Below are 24,410 nucleotides of genomic sequence, written 5' to 3'. Positions count from 1 at the left end.
CGTATATTTTAATTTAATTATATTTATATATATGTGCATGCATGCTCAGTCACTCAGTTGTGTCTGACTCTGAGATTCCATGGACTGTAGCCCACCAGGCTCCTCTGTCCATGGAATTTTCCAGGCCAGAATACTGGAGGGAGTTGTCATTTCCTATTCCAGGGGATCTTCCCCACCCAGGGATGGAACCCTCATCTCTTGCTTCTCCTGCATCGACAGGCAGATTCTTGACCACAGCACCACCTGGGAAGCCCCTTCTATGTATATACCTTTATCCAAATTGTTTAGCCTGTGTGTCCAGTTTGGTCCCTGTCAACCAAGAAGAGGGAGGCAAATATGATGCAAACTTCCCACCTGCAAAGATGGAAGAATTGTTCTTGCCTGGAGAATCCCAGGGACGGAGAAGCCTGGTAGGCTGCAGTCCATGGGGTCTCGAAGAGTCGGACACGACTAGCGACTTCACTTTCATTTTTCACTTTCATGCATTGGAGAAGGAAATGGCAACCCACTCCAGTGTTCTTGCCTGGAGAATCCCAGGGACGGCGGAGCCTGGCGGGCTGCCGTCTATGGGGTCGCACAGAGTCGGGCACGACTGAAGCGACTTAGCAGCAGCAGCAGCAGCAACTCCCTTACTGACCAGCCATGCGGCCTTAGTAGAGTCACGTAACCTCGTAGGCCTTCAGTTTCCTCCCTGTGTAGCGATGATAATAAGTAGCGGGCCCCAGGCTGGCCATTTCACTCCCCAAGCACCCGCAGGGGGCTAAGCCAGCTCCCAGCCCACTCAGGTTGAACAGAGCAGAGCGGGCCCCGCCCACCTAGGGGAACGGGGAGGGAGGTGACAGGAGGACCCCTGAGTCCGGGTGAGGAGGGCTGGCCTCCCTCAGAGGAGCAGCGAGCTGGGGTCTTGAGAATGAGCAGGAATTAGAAGACAGGTTGATGCCATCCTAAGTGACCAGACGTGCCTGTGAAAAGACCTGGGGCCGGAGGCAATGCTGAGGGAGGCCTGGGGACGGACGGAGTGAGGAGGAGGAAGCAGGCCTTCCTCACCGCTGTGAGGACAGGATGGCGCAAACACCCCACGACCAGAAGTCTTCCCACCATGTTGGCTCTTCGCCCTCTACAGGGCCGAGAACAGCCGCCTCTCTCTCCACTCTGGGGGCCGTGGGAGGCACGCAGCCCGCGAGGAGAGCCGCCATGTTGGCCCCGGCCCTGGCCTCCAGGGTCGGCAGCCGCACACAAAGCCTGCTCTGTGGGGAGCTTCTGAGCAGAGGAAGCCCAGGGGAAGGAGGAGGAGCCAGCGATGCCTTCCCAGTGTCCATGACACTTCTCCGAATCCTTCAGGCCTCGCTGGCCTCCAGAAACAACACGGCCGGCCGTGGCCATATCCCAGAGCCAAAGAAAACAGCACGGGGGTGGAGGCGAGGAGCGGGGAGGGGCCTGGAGACTCAGCGGCGAACACTTTCCATGGAAAGAAAGAAAGAGTGTCCTCCAAGGGCCGCGCCCAGATAGGTACCCCCCGGCGGGCTTCAGCTCAGGACTGGGGCGGAAGAATTTCAAGGTTCATAAAAGTCTCTCATGGGAATACCAGGGAGGCCCCGGGTTTACTCCAGCCAGAACTCAGCACATGGAAACACAAGCCAGATGGGAAAAGGCCGTCAGATTTTCCCAGGAGATCCTGGAGCCCCACCCCACGACTGATAGGGGTTCCTCCTCATCCAACAACATCAGCCTCCACCGTCCTGGCCAGATATCAACTCTGACTGAAAACTTAATTAAACAAACCTAAGATCTGGGATCCTTTGCTGTAGTGCTTACACCCAGACAAACATCTGGAACGTAAAATAAAAAATAATAATAATAACTATTAAGGGACTAAAAATAACTGTAGGCATCCATACTTGGGGCAACTGGCTGAAAGTGAAAGTCGTTCAATCCTATCTGACTGTTTGTGACCCTATGGACTGCAGCCCACGGCCACCAGGCTCCTCTGTCCATGGAATTTTTTAGGCAAGAAAACCAGTGGGTAGCCATTCCCTTCTCTAGGGGATCTTCCCGACCCAGGGATCAAAGCCATGTCTCCTGCATTGCAGGCAGATGCTTTACTGCCTGAGCCACCAGGGAAACCCTAAATGATGAACAATAAAATACAAAAAGGCCAAAACCCAACCACCACTTCTGAGGCACCGGAGCAGAAGCAGGGCACCGGATGTAATCGCTGGGCTCAGCTCCTCCAAGGGGACGGGCAGACCACCTAAACCACCCCTCCAGCCTGACCCACCAATTCGCCCCCTCCCTCACCCTACTTAAGAGACCAGGTTGACCCTCCTCCGGCATCTAGCAGGGACACCTGTTTCTTGTTCTCATTCCGTCGTGCTGCAGCACAAGTCATAAGAAAGACTTGCCTGAATTCCTGGTCTGGTCTCTTATTAATTTCTATTGATTAAAGAGTCCAAGGACCGAGTCTATAACAAACCTAATGTTCAAATTTGATCTCAATCCACTTCATGGTAGGAAAAGAGATTTCTGGAAAGGCTCTGAGTTAGAGGGAGCCTCAGTTTCTTCCTATTACCCATGTGGGAGGATTTAAGGAAGCAAAGCTGGTGTAGATCAGGGCACATAGCAGCCTGACCAACACAAATAGATGCTTAGGGGCAGAGAAGCCATATCTTGCCTGATATTAGAACTGCCACAGTTCATTTGGGGATAGTGGCAGCAAATGCAGCATTTAAAGGGAGAATCATAACAGCCTCGCTGCCGTTTACTGTGGGGTCTAACTCGTGAGAGACACTGTCATCCACACAGCCTGAGCCAGTCGCCTCTGCCTGACTCTGCCTGCTCCTTTCTCCTCGGCCCTCTCCTTCTCTCTGGCTCCCCTCCGGCCTCCAATTCTCCTTCCGTGTTTCCTCTCTTCTCTGTATTGACCTCTGAGTATGATAGAATGGGAAGAGCACTGGCTTTCGAGTTAAGACTGGGGTTTATATCCCAACTCTGCCCACCACTGGCTGTGGGACATTCAGTAGGTCCTCTACAACCCTCAGGTTCCTCATCTGTGACCTCCTGGGGGACAAGAACCAAACCTCCTATTCATCACGAATCTTAGCTCATAATTTGTTGTTTCACACCTAATAGGTGTTCAGTGATAATCTTTGTTGTTGTTAAGTTGCAAAGTCGTGTCCATTTCTCTGCAACCCCATGGACTACAGCACGCCAGGCTTCCCTGTCCTTCACTGTCTCCTGGAGTTAACTCAAACTCTTGTCCATTGAGTCGACGATGCCATCCAACCACCTTATTCTCTGTCACCCGCCTTCTGCTCCTGCCCTCACTCTTTCCCAGCATCAGGGTCTTTTCCATGAGTCAGCTTGTCACCTCAGGTAGCCAAAGTATTGGAGCTTCAGCTTTAACATCAGTGCTTCCAATGAATATTCAGGGTTGATTTCCTTTAGGATTGACTGGTTTGATCTCCTTCCTGTTATGGGACTCTCAAGAGTCTTCTCCAGCACCACGGTTCAAAAACATCAATTCTTTGGTGCTCAGCCTTCTTTATGGTCCAACTCTCACATTTGTACATGACTACTGGATAACCACCATAGCTTTGACTATATGGACCTTTGTCAGCAAAGGTGCTTAATGATAATCTTAATAATAGCATTAAAAAATCTTCTAGACTCTTTTCTAAGTACTTTTATATGTATTAACTCATTTAATCCACAGAATGACCATATGATATAGGGGCTATCATTATCCCCATTTTACTGATGAGAAAACTGAAGCTTTTTGAATGAATGAACAAATGAATGAATGAGTACCATGGTAATTGCAAGATTTGTCAAAGTGCCTGACCAAGAACCTGGTCCCTCACCTCTTCCACACCTGATCTGTCAACCTTTTAGTTTCTCCTGGCATTGGGACAGTCTGTTGAGCACCCATCTCTGCCCCTGGGTCAGGCACAGCCACCTCTCAGCCTCTTGGACAGGATGGTACCCACCTCTGTCTGGGGGCATAGGGGTCTTCAATGAAAGAGTGAAGAGGATCTGGCCTTGGGATAGAAATTCCTCAAAAAACCACCAAAAACACAAGAATGGCAATACAACCAACACTTCCACCTCCCCCATCCCCTAGAGAAGCCTGCTCTGGTGATCCATGGTCTGCCAAACACTTGGGCAACATCTCAACAACCCAAGACGGCCAGAGACAACACACAAACCAGTAGCCAGTGTGAGGCAGCTGTCCATAAAAGCAGAGGGAATCAAATCAGCTTCAAATGGTGCCTGGAACACTACAGGTATTTAATAAGTATTGATCGATAAATTTCTATGTGCCATATAGTCTATATACATTAACCACAAACTCCAGAACAGCCTTGTGAGTGGAGCAGATTATCCCCATTTTGCAGATAAGGAAACTGAGGCTTAAATATCTGTGGACCTTGCCCAAGTAGAAAGCCATGGAACTGAGATTAAAACCCAGGCTTGTCAGGCTCTAAAGTCTGTACTCTTGATGTCATGTTGTCTGAAACCAAATACCTGAAGGGCCTTTTTCTTTCCTTCTCCCCTAGTGACCCCTCTTCAAGGTACTCCCAAGCCATAATCAGGTTTCTCACCCCTCTCATTCTCTCTTCTGCCAATAAGTCTACACACAGGATGCTTCTCGTTTTCACTGCAGGATAGAAGGTTACTAGGGTCCCAGGAAAACACCGCAGGACTGGAGGCCCCTTTGACTCACTGGACAGAGGATGAGGATGTTAACAAAACCAGAGCCTCCTTTGGAGGGCTTCTAATCCTCTCCCAGCTGTCATCCCTCACTTGTCTCTTCCTGGTGCAGCTTGTGACTCCTACTGGACGTCCGTCCACCCCGAGTACTGGACGAAGCGCCACGTCTGGGAATGGCTCCAGTTCTGCTGCGACCAGTACAAGCTGGATGCCAACTGCATCTCTTTCTGCCATTTCAACATCAGCGGCCTGCAGCTGTGCGGCATGACACAGGAGGAGTTCATGGAGGCAGCAGGCGTCTGCGGGGAGTATCTGTACTTTATCCTCCAGAGCATCCGCTCACAAGGTCAGTGTCCAGAGCGTGGGGCCTCAAGGACAGGGGCTCGGGATTGGGACCAAATGACTTCTGAGGTCCTGCCCCACTCCACCCACATGGTGATATTTTATTAACTGCAACTGTTAACCCAGATCCTCTACTAACCAGACCTTTCCATACCTAGAATCTCTAGCACACTAGAAACAGAGATTGGAGGTAAAATAGTACCAAGAAAGCAAGTTGAGTCCATTTTTTAAAAAAATAAAGAAAGAAAAAGAAAACTAAAACATCTTCAGGGTTGCCCAGGAACCAGGCTGATACAACAAAATATTATGTTCATAAAGACTGGTAGCCATAAAAAGTGGACAGAAAGAGACTTCGGCTTAACCTTTCATTAAGCAGCAGAAGAAAATTAGCTAGACCCTTTACCTTCCCTGTTTCCAGGGAGGCTCAACTAATTGCAATTTACTTTCATCACATTCCTAATGGTCAAGGATCAAATGGCCACAAGGTGGCGCCAGTATCTTTATTTAACACATAACATGCCCTGAAAGGGGGCCTTCCCTGATAGCTCAGTTGGTAAAGAATCTGCCTGCAATGGGGGAGACCCTGGTTCGATCCCTGGGTCGGGAAGATCCCCTGGAGAAGGGATAGATTACCCATTCCAGTATTATTGGGCTTCCCTTGTGGGACTCAGATGGTAAAGAATCCACCCGCAATGTGGGAGACCCCGGTTCGATTCCTGGGTCAGGAAGATGCCCTGGAGAAGAGAAAGGCTACCCACTTCAGTATCCTGGCCTGGAGAATTCCATGGACTCTATAGTCCATGGGGTCACAATGAGTCAGACATGACTGAGCGACTTCCACTTCATGCCCTGAAAGGGGCTTCCCAGGTGGTGCTAGTGATAAAGAACACTCTTGCCTATACAGGAGATGTAAGATATGGGAGTTCAATCCTTGGATTGGGGAGATTCCCTGGAGGAGGGCATGGGAAGCCACTCCAGTATTCTTGCCTGGAGAATTGCATGGATAGAGCAGCCTGGTGGGCTACAGTCCATGGGGCTGAGCAGAGTCAGACACAACTGAAGAGACTTAGCATGTACACACATGCCCTGAAAGAGTAGAATGTATATGGACAGGTTTTTTAAATCTGGAAGGACTTTTTGAGAACATATAATTCTGTTTCCCCATATCATAGATAAAGGGGACTGAGGTCCCAAGTGGTTAAGTAACTTCTCCAGGGTCACACAGAAAACAAAGCTGATTCGTGGAAAGTCAGTACAAAGCAAGGGCTGCGAGATCAGAAAGACCGTTGTTCCTACCCTGGCTCTAATACCTCAGAGCCACAGGACCTCTGCACATGGTTAAACCTCTGTGAATCTCCATCGTCTCTCCTCTCGGGTGAGGTAATGATACACACATCCTCAGCCTTCTTGACAGGATTCAGTGAAGCATCACCTGGCACAAGCAGGTAGGAAACAAATACAGTGAATGACACCTGCTTCTGTCATAATGAATATAGCCAAGAAGAAAAAATAATTTAATACATAAAGGAAACACATTTCAGCCCAATTTAAGGAGATAGTTCTAAAAGCACCTTCTTTTGTTTCAAGTCCCTTCACTGTTCACCTGAAACTATAACAACATTGTTAATCGGTTATACTCCAATACAAATTGTTTTTGGTGTTTAAAAAACATAAAAATCAAATTAAAAAAAAATGAAAAGTCCGTTTCAAAGTTATCATAGGTAGGAAGCTCCCCATCACTGGAGGTAATCAAGCAACCTAATGGGCCCTTGCTTGATAGGGATTCCTATTTGGGAAGAAACCCAAAGAGGACCTTCCAGCTCTAAGATTCTTTGCCCCCACTTTGATCTCCCCCATCACGAGTGCCTAAGAGCACAAAAGCCCAGGACGGGGGCCCTCAGGCACTGCTTGGCTTCTGCCCTAGGAACCATGGCCTCTTGACGGCAAGGGAGGGATGAACAGACCTGCTGTCCCTTGATTTCCAGTCCGTACTTGACTATTGCCAGTGCCAGTGACCTACCAGGATCAGTGGTCTGCACGGAGTGGGCCTTCCTGGAAACAAGGCAAATCTGAGCAAATCAGAGTCTCAGGGATGAGGTAGGCTCTATTTGGAACCCTCCCAAGGGATCAGCCTTGCACAAGAATCCCAGGGCCACAGAGAAGAGTATCCCATCCTAGGAGAAGATGCAGCTTGACACTGCCAGCCTCAGTCAAAGGTCAAGTCAATCACGTTTGTCTCCAGGCCCCTGCAGGTCCTGTGCTGGGACCTCCCCCTGGGGCCCTTCTGTTCCAGGCAATTATTACATCGAAACATACCTATCCCTGTTCCCATCACCTCAAGATCTGTGCAAAATGGATAAGTGAAAAACCAGCTGGTTTTTAAACAGGGCACAAGTTGTCTCTCTTGTTCTAAAGTATCCTAGGAGCCACAAAGCCACCCCCAGTGATGGACTTTGAGGCAGTATGCAGGCCAGGGCAGTTGTCGTGTTCAGCAGTGAGATTACTCCATCAGCCTGCTCTGTTCTCAGATCTCTATTTAATGTTCCTTGGGTGGGAATGTGTAAAGTGTATTGAAATGCAGGTACTGTGACCAAAGTTTCCAGTGTCCCAATCTGCCCAGTACACAGTGTCTTCACCTGTTATCCTGTTTTTCATTCTCAAAAGAGTCCCTGTTTGGACTATAAGTTATACGTTAAACTGGTTATTACCTAGGTTAGGCCTTGCATGCATATATGCATGCTAAATCACTTAAGCCGTGTCTGACTCTGTGCGACCCTGTAGACTGTAGCCTGCCAGGTTCCTTTGTCCATGGGATTCTCCAAGCAAGAATACAGGAGTGGGTTGCATGCTCTCCACCAGGGCATCTTCCCGACCCAGGTTTCGAACTCACATCTCATGTCTCCTGCATTGGCAGGAGGGTTCCTTACCTCTAGCACCACCTGAGAAGACTGGTTTAGGCCTTATATGACCCCACAGGTTAGGGCTCTGACAGAAAAGGACACAGACCAAGTTTTGGCAGGGAGAGGAGTCAAAGGGGGTCTCTATGCCCAGTGTGTGGTCTGGCTCCACAGGTACTGCAGTGGGATTTAACGGCCCAGAATCAGAGGGATCCTGGTCCCTGAGGGTGGGGTTGGTGGGAAGGGAGGAGGAAGGAGGCGGCTTCCCAGTGCAGGAGAGGAAGATCCCCCGGCAACCCCGCCTGTTCTTGGGAAGAAGGGACAGTGTATGGCTGACCAGAACCAGTCATTCTAAGAACCGGCGGCCCTAGGAGTCAGCAGTCACAGCTGTGCCCTGTTCCCATCTTCTCAGTAAACGGAAACTGGCCCTCACGTTGGATGCCACATTAGAAAATGGATGTCCTCCGGCCTGTGGTGCTGCGTGAAAACGTGATCTCAAAGTCCTGATCCAGCCCCAACCCACCCCACCCTTCAGAGGAGAACACAGTCTTCAGACTCCTCTTTGAATCCTCACGTCGGGTTTCTTAACGCCTCCTGTGTCCATTCTCGTGTCCATTCTTGACCAGCACGTCTCAAGTGTTCAAATCCCCGAGGGATTAGAGGTCACATCCCAGATCATAGACAGACCCAACAGGGTGGTCAGGGTGGTTTTGTCACATGTTGCCAGGAAGGAACACCAGCCTGGAGGCTGGGTGACTGGCAAGTCTGCACAAGGGTCAATGACTCAGACCAGTGCAGAGCTCAGGCCTCCCGACCCCAAGCCAGGACTCACTCCCAATAGCCACTCAAAAAATTCTAGAAGCTGCTGGGAGGCCTGGCCTGGGGCTTTCCCCGGGTGACCTTTAAAAACAAAGAGGTTGGGGGATTCTCTGGTGGTCCAGTAGTTAGGACTTGGTACTTTCACTGCTGGGGCCCTGGTTTGATCCCTGGTTGGTGAACTAAAAGCACATAAGCTGTGCAGCGGCCAAAAAAACACCAAGGAGGTTGTATCTCTCAGGAGTGGCTTCAGGGTGGCCCTATAAGGGCCAGGGGCTCTCCAAGTTTCCTTCTGAAATAAAACTACCCCACAGAGGATAAAATCACTCCCCTTCTCCCCAGCACCTCCCCTTCTGGCCTGGCCACGGAAACCAGGGTTGTATGCCATGGTTAATGGATTTCTTTTTCTTTCCCAGGTTACTCCTTTTTTAATGATCCTGATGAGACCAAGGCCACCCTCAAAGACTGTAAGTAACCAAGTTCAGGCTGCTGTGCCATGGCTGTTGAGGTGCACATGGGCTTCATGGTTCTTGTAGGACCTCACTCAAAGGCTGATAGCCTGAAACGGTGGGAGACGAAGAGAAGGTGGAGGGAGAAACGTGGTGGACAGAGCATGGGGCTTCTTTATCCTCCCCCAGACTCAATTTCTTTGTCTATAAAATGGTCGGACCCTCGCTGGGTCATGATGAGTTCAAGTAACAGTGCAAATAAAGTGCCTAACCTATACCAGCAGCATAGTTGCTCCAAACACTGGTACCCGTTAGCAGTAAAAATCATAATTACAAATTACCAGCCGTTAGAGGCCTTGTGGTTGATAATGTCTAAAAATCGGAGCTCATTAAGCAGATCATATTTATAATTATAAGGCAATGGAGAATCTCAAATGGCCTTGTTGACTCTGAAAACTAACCCTCATGGTTTCACTTCTGCAGATGGAGAAGGTTTAGGAAAGGGAACTTTGGAGCTTTCATTTTTTAAAGCTGATGATGATGATTGCTCTTGGTTACTGAGACCCACGCAAAAGTCCTGGCCTGGGGGCCTGACCAACCAGGACAAAGTGGCATCCATCTGGGGGGTTCAAGCAATGTTCCCATCCATCTTCAGTAACTGTAAGATTAAATTAATAGCTATGGTGGCCGTTTGTGAAACCCTTCCTACGTGCCCAGCATGCTGCCAGGCCAAATATCCTATGTACATTGTTATTTCAGTTCAGTTCAGTCTCTCAGTTGTGTCCGACTCTTTGCAACCCCATGGACTGCAGCATGCCAGGCTTCCCTGTCCATCACCAGCTCCCAAAGGTTGCTCAAATTCATGTCCATCAAGTCAGTGATGCCATCCAATCATCTCATCCTCTGTCATCCCCTTCTCCTCCCGCCTTCAATCTTTCCCAGCATCAGGGTCTTTTCCAGTGAATCAGTTCTTCCCATCAGGTGGCCAAAGTACTGGAGCTTCAGCTTCTGCACCAGTCCTTCCAATGAATATTCATGACTGACTTCCTTTAGGATTGACTGGTTTGATCTCCTTGCAGTCAGTCCAAGAGACTCTCCAGAGTCTTCTCCAACACCACAATCCTCATCATAACTTCACTACTTATTTTTATTTTTTAATTTTTATTGGAGAATAGTAGCTTTACAGTGCTATGTTAGTTTCTACTGTACCACAAAGTGAATCATCTATATATAAACATATACCCCCTCTTTTATTTTGGATTTCCTTCCCATTTAGGTCACCACAGAGCACTGACTAGGGTTCTCTGAGCTATACCATAGCTTCTCATTAGTTATTTATTTTATACTTAGTATCAATAGTGTGTATATGTCAATCCCAATCTCCCAATTCATCCCATCCCCTGCTTTCCTCCTTTGGTGTCCATGTGTTTGATCTCTACATCTGTGTCTCTATTTCTGTTTTGCAAATAAGATCATCTCTACTAGTTTTCTAGATTCTACACATATGTGTTAATATACGACATTTGTTTTCTTCTTTCTCACTTACTTCACTCTGAATGATAGTTTCTTGGCCCATCCACATCTCTACCAATGAATAACTTCACTAGGTAGTAGCATTATCCCCATTTGCTGCTGAGGAAACTGGAAGTGCTGGAATTCACAAGTCACAAGTCATTGCAGAACTGAGATTCCAACCCATCTCCTCAAGGTCTGTGCTCTTATACGCTGCGCTCTGCACCACATGCCCACAGGTGCATACACATGCACTCACGTGTGCCCCCAGACCCTTGTGCTCACTCTGCTGTCCACTCAGTTGAGACCTGGGACTCAGGATTCCTCTGGGTCTGGACCCAGCGCCGCAATGATTCAGAGAACAAGGGATTTTTGACTTACACCCAACAAGCTAGGAAACCGTCAGAAGGGGCCCAAGGGATGCAACCCAGCCCTTCTCCACTTGTTCTCTCCCCTCCCCCACCCTGCCCCACCCCCGCCTCAGAAGAGCCAGTGAACCAAGCCTGCAGGCCCAGCCATGCTGCTGGGCACCTCCTGTGCTGGCCCGAGATGCAGGCTCTGTGACTGGACTGCAGGCCTCTTGGGGACGTGTGCATGACAAGCTCAGTATAGACACTGCCCCTCCAGGCTCTATCCCAGCTTCTGGAGGACAGTGAGCATGATTTCAGTCAACGACAGGGAACATATCCTTTGGCCACACTTTACCAGTCTCCAGTTTCAAGGCAAGCAAACCTCTCCAAATCCCACAGACAACAGAGAGCCTGGGGCCCTGTTCCCATTGGCCCATGTCAGGCACACCCCCGCCACGGGGACACTTTCCAGATGAAGATCACTGTGAGTCAGGGAGAGTGACCCTCAGACGCTGCGGACCTACGCAGAGAAGCTTGGGGTGGGGCACGGTTCACTGTGCTGCTGCCACCGCTGCCGCCTTGGGGAGCTTTGGATGTGGGAACCTCCCTCAACGTGGCCACCCAGTCATGGCTTCAGTCCCTCTATCCCCACCCCCAGCCCCACCCCCAGCCAAGCGGGACCTCCAACCTAGCTGACACTTGACTACCGTCAAGTCCACCGCTGAGAAGTAGGAATGGATAGAGCAGAACTGTTTATCTCTGGCAAGACCCACAGGTGGAAACGCCCACCGTCCCACCCACCCCGCCTCTTGCTGATCAACCCTGTGTCCATCCCATCCAGCCACATAGCTTCCATCCAAAGCACGCGGGAGAAATCTTAAGAATTAAAAAGGTGACTCTCTTCCACCTGTTCTTGCCATTTGGGCATTTCAGTGAAAGCTGTTGTCCAGTCCCCAGTTAATAGTTCACTTTTGTTTATCTTGACTGCTCCATTTGTTTTCTCTCTTCCTGAAAGATTAAATTAAAACAAAGGCCAGGTCTGCTCTGCAGACGATGCCGCAGAGAATGGCACCTGACCTGAAAGGAGGGCGAAACCCTTTCTCTGTCTTGATCAACTGGCCATCAGCCCTGCTTACCTACATTCACCTCTCTCCACCTGGCAGCATCTCCACTGTCAACTGATCTCTCCTGACTGTTCATTGTGGTTTGGCCTATGCGCTCAGGCCTGTTTTCCCACAGTGATACAATCCTAGGCTGTAACGTAGGAAATAGCAGAGGGGATGCCGAAGGGACCCCGAACACTGAAGTCACGCGCTCATGTCATTGTTCGTTCCAGTGAACGATGCACTGCAGTTACTTGAGCTGAGGGCTCCGATGCCAGAAAATTAGACGTGATCTCAGCTCCGCCGTTAGGCAGGCTTCCCAAATGTCTCCAGGGCTTGCTCTGTCCTACTCAGCTGTCTTCTTGTCCAAGAGCTTTCTCTGTTGGCTCTTGTGATGATCGCAGTGTCGCTCAGCCCCTTCACCACCGCCTCAATCCTTCCCCACTACTACTGCATCTTTCTCCACCGTGTTTATCACCAATATGGGTTTGTTCACTGGCTGTTCTCTCCCACTTGGGTCTAAGTCCCCTGAGAGGAGAGACTGGGACCTGTTTCGCGTGGTCCCTCAGGAGCCTGTGAGCCAGGGACCTCCAGCGAGACACCTCTGTCTGTCTTCTTATATGTAAAGTGGGGAGAGTAAGAAACATGCATCATAAGGGTGGGTGGGATTGGGTGACCACCGGCTGCAGCAAATGCTCAACAAACTTGAATGACTGTTCATTAAGTATCTGTTGAACACTTGCCATAAGAGACACGCTGAAGCAGTAGTTGTGAACATCCGCTTTGTAACAGAACTGCTTTAGGTCCAAGTCCTGGCTCCACCTCTCTGGATGAAACCCTTAAACTCTCTGGGCTTCAGTTGCTCCTCAATAAAGGGAAAAAGCAATAATACCTCAAGGGGTCTTGGCAAAGATGAAATGAGATACTGTCTGCGAAGCCCTCACCAAGCACTTGGCATTTAGTAAGCACTCATCTGCTTGCAATGCAGACACCCAGGTTCGATCCCTGGGTCAGGAAGATCCCTTAGAGAAGAGAATGGCAACTCACTCCAGTATTCTTGCCTGGCAAACCCCACGGACAGAGGAGCCTAGCAGGCTGCAGTTTGTGGGGTCACAGAGAGTCGGACACAACTGAGCGACTAACACTTTCCGCTTTCCATGAATGTCAGCTGTCAGTTCAGGTGACCAACAGTCGAGGTGGACCTTTACAGTAGAGGGATAGTGGGACCAGTGCTGGACACTGAGGAACGCACAGATGCTGTGGGACAGAGAAGGGTAGGTTCCGAGAAGACTTCCTGAAGAGTTTTGTGAGAACAGAGTCGGTTGGGTCGAAGTGGGAGGCAGGGAGCCTGTGCAAAGGCCCTGAGGCAGGAGAAAGTGAAGCCCTATTGGGGCCGTCTGACCCAAGAGGAGGGAAGGAGTTGAGGAGCAGCAAGAGATAAGCCTGGAGAACCAAGTGGAGGTCTGGGTGTGAAAGGCCTGACTAACATGGCAGCCTCTGCCCGGGAGACCACAGGGCACCACTGCAGGCTGTCACCACTGCAGGCTGAGTCACCCACAGGCACTGAGACCAGCCACCCTGGGCAGTGATGTGGTGCACAGGGCACCACTCCCTCCCTGGACAGCATACTTATTTTGTCATTCAGGAGTTATAGCATCGCCTCCCTGCAGCAGGGATGGTGAGGATAATGCAGTACAGTACATGGCTGCTCCCCAGCATTTATTGAGCACCTACTGTATGCCCCTCATTGTGTTATGTTCTGGGGATACACATGGGAACACAAATCCCTGCCCTCTAGTGGGGAGAGTCAGCCAGTGAATGAAATAAGTACATATGTTCCATGGTGACATAAACCGTGTCAAAAAATAGAACTAGGATGTGGAGTGTTGAGTAGAGTGAGTGTTGAGCACTTCCAGCTCGGGCAGTCAGAGAGGGCCTCCCTGAAACGGTGACTTCGAGCAAAGATGGAGATGAGGGCATGAGCCCCCAGACACCAAAGGGAAGAGCACTTGGGGCCAAGGGAGCAAGTGCCCCGAGGGAGGAGGTGCCTGTGAGTTTCAGAAAGAGCTGGGAGGCCACTGTGGCTGGAGTGGAGGGAGCAAGGAGATGTGGGGGTGGAGAGGGGTGGTCTGCTGCCACCTTTTAGATTTTAATCATACACACTTTGGTTTCTTTTAATTTTTTATTTTATTTTTGTGGCTCAAACAACATTTGTTATTTACACACAAACAAGCAATTTGGGCAGAGCTCTGCTTGGGAGGCTTGCACACCATGCAAGGCATCCAAGTCCTGCGTTTGAGGAGGGGGAGAGGAGGCCCTGGAGAAGGGAGGTGGGGATGGGAGGGGGAAGGGAGGCGAGAGGGGAGGGGTGGAGGATCCTCTTCCAAGACTCCACTTGCAGGGCTGGCAGTTGGACCCCGCTGTGGCCTGGGCTGTGATGTCTTCCTGCCAGCCTTGGGAGTCTCAGGGAGTGAATTCTGGGCTCCGTTCATGGCCCATATTGGAGGTGTGGGGACCGCAGACTCTACCTGTTGACAGGAGAAGGACCACCCCCTGCTAGAAGCCTCTGTGAACATTTAGTTGTGGCTTCTAAATAGAAGGCCAGATTTTTTATTTTATATTGGAGTATAGTTGATAAACAGTGTTGTGTTCAGCAAAGTGATTCAGTTATACCTATGCATGTATCTCTTCTTTTTCAAATTCTTTTCCCATTTAGGTTGTTACATAATTATGAAACTATACCCCTGTCTCAGACTGCTACAGCCTGAGTTCTAATCTAACCCTGCATTGATTTCATGCTTTGCTTTTTGCTCTTCATAAGCTTTAGTCTCTTTGCTTTTCCCTGTGTCCCTTCTGGTCTGTTCTCCACACGCCAGCCGGAGGAATCTTCTTAAAGTGTGGATCTTGTCAAAGTCCTAAGTCTTCACTTGTTGAATACAATCCCTCGCCCTTTCCAGGTGCCCACATGACTTGCTAGCAGCCCGCTGCCCCTGAGGAAACACCTCCTGCCATCCCAAGCACCCTGCGGTCCCCTTGGCTTTACACTGCTGCTCCTTCCCTCTGAAACCCTCTCCCACCTCCTGACATTAACATGAATATGTCCCCTCCAGGAGACCCGCCCTGGCCACCCCATCTAGATGCAACAGGTGCTTTCGCCTGCCTCCATTCTCTATCTAATGCCTCCTTCCTTTATAACACTTACAACAGAGGCGATTTGTGTTTCACTTGTATTTTCCTTGCCCTATAGTCTTCAGCCTCTACATGAACAAGGACCAAGTCTGCCTTGTTCACTTTCTGTTTCCAGCTCAGAGCCTGAAATCTGACACACAGTTGGGCCCCAGTGTTGAATACAAATTCTCCTGAAACCTACTAATTATCCCCAGAACAGCCAGCACCAGCTGTCTAAAGGTGTCCAATTAATAGCTGCTCATTTGGTGTGACTTGAGGTCAGAATGTGGCCTCTAGACTTCTTCCTGCAGCTGTAAATCACTCTGTTGCAGATGCTGATTCCAGTTGCTTGAAAACAAGTGGCATCAAAAGTCAAGACTGTCACAGTCATAGTCGAACAAGTAAGTGTACTGATGTCATTTGTCATTGCTAATTTCCTGAAACCGTTCATGAGACATCGTCATTTACTTCAATAAGCTTTGAGACCCAGTGTTTGAGCAGGACTAGTTATTTCCCAAACAACACAGCAGAGAAACTGATGATTACTTTTATAAGTGTTTTCAAATTTTTCTTTTCCCTTGGAAATGGTATTGGGAGAATTAATTAGAATTAATTAATTAATTAGGAGAATTAGCCAGATTGAATTTCTAAACAAAGGTTTGTTTCTCCTGGTCTGCTATGGATCCTTCTCTCAAAGGTACTCCAGGATAATAGCAATTCTGTTAGCTTTCCCAGCACTGAGACAGATCTACCCAGTCCAGGGTCAATCCTGCTGGGCTTGGGTCTAACCATTTAACATGTATTAAATCATGATCCTCTAACCTGTGCTATGAGATAGGTACTCTTACTAACCCATTTGAGAGAGACAATAACTAGAGAGATTTGGTTACAGAGCAAGAAAACGTAAATTCAGGACCCAAACCCAGGCTCCAGAGTCAGTTTTAACTACAATACAATGGAACAAGAGAAATACCAGTTTTTCATGAAAAACACGACTGTAGGATTAGTCCAGCCAGATGGTTGTAGCTATGGGGCCTCAGTAGAACCTTACTGCTTGTCAGAAAGAAGAATGAAGGCATCATTCGACTGTCATGTCATTAATTCCATAAGAATTGGTCGGGAGTTCCATAGAGCAGGGAAGCTTCGTGAACCAGTGTTGCTGGTCGCCATAAATTTGGTGTCTCTGTGAGTGTTTTGTAATTGTTTTAGCAGAAGAGAACATTTCACAGCTCAATAAGGCTCCAAGTAGAGTACTCGGTCATAAATTTGGGACATAACTCCATGAAGGAGCATTTCTCATGGTTTCATAAGAAGTTGTATGACTCAAAAATTTTTTTTTAATTTTTCACTTTTTTTTGCTTCCCTAAAGGCCTCCAGAGTTCTCATCTATGGGAATTTGTGCGAGACCTGCTTCTATCTCCTGAGGAAAACTGTGGCATTCTGGAATGGGAAGATAGGGAACAAGGTATTTTTCGGGTGGTTAAATCAGAAGCCCTGGCGAAGATGTGGGGACAAAGGAAGAAAAATGACAGAATGACGTATGAAAAGCTGAGCAGAGCTCTGAGGTGAGTGAACAGCATGCAAGGCCTTGAGTCTGCCGGCACAGTTATAGCAAATGGTCAGCGGTAGAAAATTGGGCTTCCCAGGTGGCACTAGTGGTAAAGAACCCGCCTGCCAATGTAGGGGACGTAAGAGATGCGGGTTTGATCCCGGGGTCGGGAAGATCCCCTGGAGGAGGGCATGGTGACCCATCCCAGTATTCTTACCTTGAGAATCCCATGGACAGAGGAGCCTGGCAGGCTACAGTCCATGGGGTTGCAGAAGAGTCAGACCCGACTGAAGCAACAGCACACACATAGAAAATTACACGGCTCTTTTTACTTGATAACCAAAAGGTCATGGGACTACACTCTGGGTCTTAGTTTCAGGTGGGATTAGGGTTTGTAAACTGACACGCCATCCTTGCCATTCTTGGAAGTGTTCCCCGGGGATCACTCTGAGGCCATCACACACACACACACACACACACACACACACACACACACACACATTTTGAACTGCATGTGGTGAGGTTCTGTCTTCAAGATGTCTGGGAAAGGTTTAAGTGTAAGGTGATAAGAGGGTGTGAAAATGCCAGGGTAACCAGAGCCTGGCCTCCTCACGTGAGAGGAATGAGGGGGCACTTGGGTTCTGTTGTTTTCCCGTGGTGTGGACTCTCCCACGTTTCTCTTCTGCTGTCTTCGCAGGTACTACTACAAAACCGGAATTTTGGAACGGGTTGACCGAAGATTAGTGTACAAATTCGGAAAAAATGCACATGGGTGGCAGGAAGACAAGCTATGATCTGCTCCATCATCCAGCTCATTTAATGGATTTCTGTCTTTTCAAACAATAGATTGCAATAGACATTGGAAAGTCCTTTTTTAAAAAAAAAAAAACACCTGCCAACGTGCTGATAAAATTTCTCCACATCTCAGCTTACGTTTGGATTCAGAGTTGTTGTTGTCTATTTGGGGGTAATGGCCACAACCCTTAAGCAATTTTTTTTTTTAACCCAAGGGGAGGAGGGAATGACCTTTTGTGGTACCCTGATCAAACATCACTTCCCTAGTGAAGAGTTGCAGAACCACAATGCCCAGTGGTATCAGTGCTGCTCAGAGAAAAAGGATCCAGTTCTGCCATTTAGAGGCTCATCCAGTGCTGCCACTCCAAAGGCTCCAAAGTTTTCACATAGGGAACTGTAGCAGCTCACAAAGCAAAAAAAAAAAAAGAAAAAGTGGTTAGTTTGTAGTTAACCTAGTAGGAGGGAGTGAGATGTGATAAGATAGACAGACTTTAAATTGTTAAAGTCAAATTCCATAATAAAGTTTCTTAATTAGTAAAGGAGCTAACCCATCAAGCTGATACATAATTGGCTTTAGCATAGTAAATTTTCTTAACCAGAATATCTTTTTAGCTGCTCAGCAAAACCCCCATGGCCATCCATTCAGGCTAACACGCTTAAAATTAGGCACATTCTTAATTCTTGCTGAATTTATTCCCCCTCTTCTCCAGGGTAGGGAGCATCAGATGTGCAAAGAGTTAATCAACGACGCTTGCATCAGTTTCCAAGCCACTGCTGTTTCTATGGTTCAAGCTCTCAACACAATAAAATCATAATTCACTGATTCTGTCTGTGGGCAAGACATTAAACCTTTATAGAGCCAGGAATTTCCTGACGGCTCTGTAATAGCCAATTTAACTGTGAGTCTCTTGTTTTGTTTTCCTACCTGATGGGTACGCAAGCTCTAAAACGCATTATTTCCTTGACAAAAATAGTGACGGTGGATTTACACCAGTGAATGTTCACGGGTTAAAGTCTGCACTGACGTTTTCTCATCAGTCACTGGTAGGTGAGCCATTAGTGACTCCAGCTAGGTGGACTGCCCCCAGGACCCCGTCCCCAGAGCAGGAAGCTTCATGTGACAAGGCACTGAACCACAAGATGGACTGAGGGCCTCCAACTTAGAGTTTCACATCAAAAGTAACTTGTTTTTAAAAAATGTGAATGACTGTAAAATAATCTATTTTTTGGATTCATGTGTTTCCCAGGTGGATACAGTTTATAAACAATGTGAATAAAATATTTAACGTGTTACACTGTCTCTGGATTGTTCAGTTTAGAGAGGCCAACTCAGCAAACATTGCTCAGATGCTAATTTGTGTCCAACTCTTTGTGACTCCATGAACTGCAGCATGCCAGGCTTCCCTGTCCTTCACCATCTCCTGGAATTTGCTCACCATGAACTGCAGCATGCCAGGCTTCCCTGTCCTTCACCATCTCCTGGAATTTGCTCAAACTCATGTCCACAGAGTTGGCGATGCCATCCAACCATTTCATCCTCTGTCACCCCCTTCTCCTCTTGCCCTCAATCTTTCCCAGCATCAGTGTCTTTTCCGATGAGTCGGCTATTCACATCAGGTAGCCAAAGTATTGGAGTTTCAGCTTTAGCATCAGTTCATCCAATGAATATTCAGGGTTGATTTCCTTTAGGATTGACTGGTTTGATCTCCTTGCTGTCTAAATGATTCTCAAGAGTCTTCTCCAGCACCACAGTTCGAAAGCATCAATTCTTGGGTGCTCAGCCTTCTTTATGGTTCAACGGTTCAACTCTCACATCCATACATGTCTACTGGAAAAGCCATAACTTTGACTATATGGACCTTTGATGGCCCTTCTATTAATACTTCCTACTGTTTAGGAGATGGAGATTCCTAGAGGGCCCCACAGATGTAAGAGATATAGGGGAGTGATCTACCCCACCACATTTCCTTCTGAAGACAGAGTTCTCCTCACAAGATGGAGTGCATGGACCAGTGGGGCCTACAGCAGTGTTATTGTTTGGTTTGCACACACACACATTTTTGTTGCTTGTGTTTGAGGTGGTGTTTTGTTTCTTACTGTGAATTAGTTGCCTTATTTGAAAATCAGGAAATGTATAGGCAAACTCAGATTACCAATTTCTTTTTAAAAGTCAGATCTGGCATCACTAATTTCTCAGTGCTGTGGCAGTAATTTCCTGGATGTGTGTGGAGAAGCGTTTGATCACTGCTTCATGCTACCTCATACTTTGAACTTTGTTTGTACCCTGTTGTGTTTAATTTGAGGTTTTTTATTTTTTAATACAATTTTTAAAGGTTACACTCCATTTACAGTTATTACAAAATACTGACTATATTCTCCATGTTGTACAATACATCCCTGTACCGTATTTTACACCCAATAGTTTGTGCTTCCCATCCCTCCACCCCTATTTTTCCCTCCCCCACTAGCAATCACTAGGCTATTCTCTCAGTCGATAAGTCTGCTTCTTGTTATGTTCACTAGTTATATTCACTAGTTGTTTGTATTATTTAGATTCCACAAGTAAGTGATATCATACAATATTTGTCATTCTCTGTCTTATTTCACTAAGCATAATGATCTCCAGGGCCATCCATGTTGCTGCTAATGGCAAAATTTCCTTCTTTTTATGGCTGAGTAATATTCCATTGTATATATCCACTACATCTTTATCCATTCTTCTGTCAGTGGATGCTTAGGTTGTTTCCGTATCTTGCAATTGTAAACAATGCTGCTTTAAACACTGAGGCACATGCATCTTTTTGAACTAGTGTTTTTGTTTTTTTCAGATATATATGTAGGAGTGGAATTGCTGGGTTACATGGTAGTTTTCTTATTTTTTGGTTTTTTTTTTTGAAACTCCATACCGTTTTCCATGGTGGCTGCACCAATTCACATTTTGTTTGTTTGCTCATTTGTTTTTTCATATAACCAGAATGCTTTTACATTTTGAAATTGGGACCCCTGTCCTAGCCAGGTGAAGAGGGAAGTACCATGTTGATGCACTGGATCAAAGCTCACAGTCCAGTTGAAAGAAGAGACTGTCCAGGAAATTGGCAATTATCTAACAGGAGGGGAGCTGGGAGCTTTCAGGCTATGAGCTTGGCAGTGAAAAAGCAGAACCAAGCAGCTCCAGGGAATGGCAGGGACTGAGGTGGGGGCCGGGCAGGCAGCGGTGGACTATAAGAGATGCTGTCCCCTCACCGGAGGTCCTCAGGCAATTCAAAGAACAAAAAAATGAATCCTTCTGTTACTCAATAAGTTCTCCTTCTGTAAAACCATTAAACTAGCACTGTCTCTGTATGAGTTTCCAAGGCTGCCCAAAAGAAGTTACCAAATTCGGTGACTTAAAACTACAGAAATTCATTCTCTCACAATTCTGGAGGCTGAGTCCAAAATTAAGGCATCGGCTTGGCCACGTGCCCTCCATAAGCTCTAAGGAAGACCTCTTCCTTGCCCCTTCCAGCTTCTAGAGTCTCCAGGGGTTCCTTCACTTGTGGCTGTAAAAACGCAATCTCTGCCTGCATCTACATAGGAGTTGCTCATTCTCCTCTCCTTCAGTCTCTTAAAAGCTGACCTTGGAGTTTATGATCCAGTCCAGGATGACCTCACCTGGCCATGCCATGCATGAGTGCTCAGTCATGTCCAGCTCTTTGTGACTCCATGGACAGTAGCCCACCAGGCTCCTCTGTTCATGGGATTCTCCAGGCAAGAATACTGGAGTGCACTGCCATTTCCTTCTCCAAGGGATCTTCCTGACCCAGGAATCGAACCCACATAAGAGGAGTCTCTTATGTCTCCTGCACTGGTAGGCAGATTCCTTACCACTGTGCCACCTGGGAAGCCAGATCTCACCTGGAGACATTTGCAAAAACCTTTTCTCCAAATAAAGTCACCTTCACATGTTCCAGAGGTTAGGATATGGATATACTATTTTAGGGACCATCATTCAATCCACTATACTCCTTAAAATGTGAGTTTTACTTAAACATAGATTTTCATAATGTAATTCATTCCAGAGCAGAAAATACAAGGGTTATTTAAAATACCACCTTTAAACAAACAATAACAAAGCAAAATAACAAAAATAAAAATGACAATGCAAAAACCACTTATCAAACAGCCAAATGATAGAATAAGTATTTCCTTTGAAAAAAAAAAAAAAGAAAGAAAGAAAAGAAAAAGACCATAGTGGAGTTTTCTACATGTGAGTGATTAAAATTCTCAAAAACTCAAATGTATACAGAACTTTTTGAGTTCACATCTATTAACCTTTCATATCTTTAAAAGCTCTGATGGGGATTTTAAAGCCTTCAGGGTGCAGGTGAGAATGTGAGAAGCGAAAAGACATGTCCACACAAAAACACATACACAAATGTTCATAGCAGCTTTATTCATAGTGGGCAAAAAAAGTGCAAACCACCCAAATGTCTGTCAACTGATGAAAGGATCACTAAAGCACAGCCTATCCAAACAACGGGAGGTTATTCAGCAACAGAAGGCAATGAAGTACAGATACATGATAAAACATGTAAGAATCTTGATAACACTATACTCAGTGAAAGAAGCCAGTCGCTGAAGATCACTTGTTGTTATGATTCCATTTAGATAAAACGTGCAATGTAGGCAAATCTATAGACAGATCGGTGATGGCCAAGGGTTACTGGGCAGGATTAAGTTGGGGGTGGGGGATGGTGCGTGACTGCTAATGAGTACAGAGATCTTTAGGGGGTGACAGAGATGTTCTAAAATTTATTGTGGTGTTGACTGCACAACTCCATGCATATGCTAAAAACCATTGAATTATACACTTTAAGTGGACGGATTTTATGGTATGTGAAGTCTATCACCAAAAGACAGCTGGGTTTCTTTTTTTAAAGAAAGTGTCAATGATCAACTGTGTCAAACACTGCTGAGAGGCTACGTAAGGTAAGGACTTTGGGCTTTGGGCCTGTGTGTGTACATGTGTGTGTGGCAAAACATACATAAAACTTACCATTTTTTAACTGCTTTTAAGTATACAGTTCAGTGGCAAATATATTCACACTGTATGTTACCATCACCACCATCCACCTTCAGAACTTTTTCATCTTCCAAATGAAACTCTATACCTATTAAATAAGAATTCCCCACTCCCCCCTCCCCCAGCCCTTCACAACCACCATTCTATTTTCTGTCTTTGTGTATTTGACTATTCTAGGTAACTCGTGTAAGTGGAATCATACCATACTTCCCCATCTGTATCAGACTTATTTCACTTAGCATGTCTTCAAGATTCAGTCACGTTGCAGCGTGTTCAGAATTCCCTTCCTTCTTAAGGCTGAATAATATTCCATTATCTGGATATACTTCTTATTTATCCATTCACCTATTAATGAACCCTGAAGTTGTTTCACCTTTTGACCTGATGAATAATGCTTCACATCCTACACATATCTCTTCAAGTCCCTGCTTCCACCCCTTTTGGGGATATACCCAGAAGTTGGGCTCCTGGATGGGACCACTGGATTTTAGTGGCATGGAAGTCACTGGTGACCTTGGCAAGGGCAGTCTGCTTGTAGGTTCAAGAAAGGACAGAGAGTGAAGATAGCAAGTAAAGGCAGTTCTTAAAAGACATTTTTTCAATAAAAGGGAGCAGAAAAAAAGGGAACAATAACAATAAATATCATTAACACTGCTGTATGTTATATATGAAAGCTGTTGAGAGTAAATCCTAAGAGCTCTCCTCATGAGAAAAAATTTTTTTTTCTATTTCTTTAGTGTAGTATACATATGAGATGACGAATGTTAACTAAAATTATTAGGCTGGTGCAAATGTAACTGCGGTTTCGGACTGTGATTTTTAAATCATTAGGCTCAAACACATCTTCATTAATCAAAATAGGAACCACTACAATCAACACATTTTTGCCAATGAGAAATGTTTGCTTCTTCCTGTAGTGTAAAAATCCATGCTACAGGATTCAACAAACTCTTGGAAAGCATTTTCTGCATCCTGCTGGCTATGGAAGCATTTTCCCTGCAAAAAGTTGTCCCTGCAAAATGCAGATTTCAGTATATCTCATCAATTTGCTGAGCACACTACTCAGATGTAATAGGGTTCAGAAAGCTGTAGTGGATCAGACCAGCAGCAGACCACCGCACAGTGACCAGGACCTTTTTTTGGTACAAGTTCGGCTTTGGGAGGTGTTTTAGAGCTTCTTCTTGGTCCAACCACTGAGCTGGTTGTTTGTCACTGGCTGTCATATAAAATCCACTTTTTGTCACACATCACAGTCTGATCCAGAAATGGTTTGTTGTTGTTGCAAAAAATGAGAAGATGACACTTCAAAACGACAGTTTATTTTTAATTTTCAGTCAGCTCATGAGGCACCCTCTTATTAATTTACCTTTCTAATTTGCTTCAATGCTAAACAACCATAAAGTGGCTGACGTTGAGTTCTTCAGCAACTTCTCGGGTAGTTTTAAGAGGATCGGCTTTGATGATCTTTTGAATTGGTCATTGTCAGCTTCTGAGGGCCGGCCACTCCGCTCATCTTCAAGGTTCTCATCTCGTTTCCAAAACTTCGCAAAACCACTACTGCACTGTACATTCGCTAGCAATTCCTGGGCCAAGTGCATTACTCATGTTTCGAGCTGTCTCTGCTGCTTTACAACCCATTTTGAACTCAAATAAGAAA

General features: G+C 46.7%; 1 protein-coding gene and 1 long non-coding RNA gene across 3 annotated transcripts in view; one reads left to right on the top strand and one right to left on the bottom strand.

Annotated features, from left to right (window-relative positions):
• The window catches only part of LOC145526312 (uncharacterized), a 45,358-nt gene extending 41,686 nt beyond the window's left edge, over nt 1-3,672 (bottom strand). Inside the window, exon 1 of the long non-coding RNA XR_014068841.1 lies at nt 355-3,672. This is a non-coding gene — a long non-coding RNA (uncharacterized LOC145526312). The remainder of the gene's footprint in view (nt 1-354) is intronic.
• The window catches only part of ELF5 (E74 like ETS transcription factor 5), a 31,838-nt gene extending 14,010 nt beyond the window's left edge, over nt 1-17,828 (top strand). The window contains exons 1-6 of one of the 2 annotated variants that reach the window (XM_081541672.1): nt 4,121-4,283; nt 4,823-5,056; nt 9,182-9,232; nt 15,680-15,748; nt 16,717-16,912; nt 17,594-17,828. In XM_081541672.1, the coding sequence (XP_081397798.1) occupies nt 4,142-4,283; nt 4,823-5,056; nt 9,182-9,232; nt 15,680-15,748; nt 16,717-16,912; nt 17,594-17,690 (789 nt within the window). In that variant the 5' untranslated portion in view covers nt 4,121-4,141 and the 3' untranslated portion in view covers nt 17,691-17,828. Of the gene's footprint in view, nt 1-4,120; nt 4,284-4,822; nt 5,057-9,181; nt 9,233-15,679; nt 15,749-16,716; nt 16,913-17,593 lie in introns of those variants that run through there. The other variant, XM_081541673.1, reaches the window with a different exon arrangement.
• Nucleotides 17,829-24,410: the final 6,582 nt, after the last annotated feature.

Source organism: Giraffa tippelskirchi, chromosome 11 (genome assembly GCF_054371585.1).
Source record: "Giraffa tippelskirchi isolate mGirTip1 chromosome 11, T2T-mGirTip1v1.2.pri, whole genome shotgun sequence".
In the NCBI taxonomy this organism is placed as follows: Eukaryota; Metazoa; Chordata; class Mammalia; order Artiodactyla; family Giraffidae; genus Giraffa; species Giraffa tippelskirchi.
The sequence above is the reverse complement of the archived record's forward strand: the minus strand, read 5'-3'. Positions and strand labels throughout refer to the sequence as shown.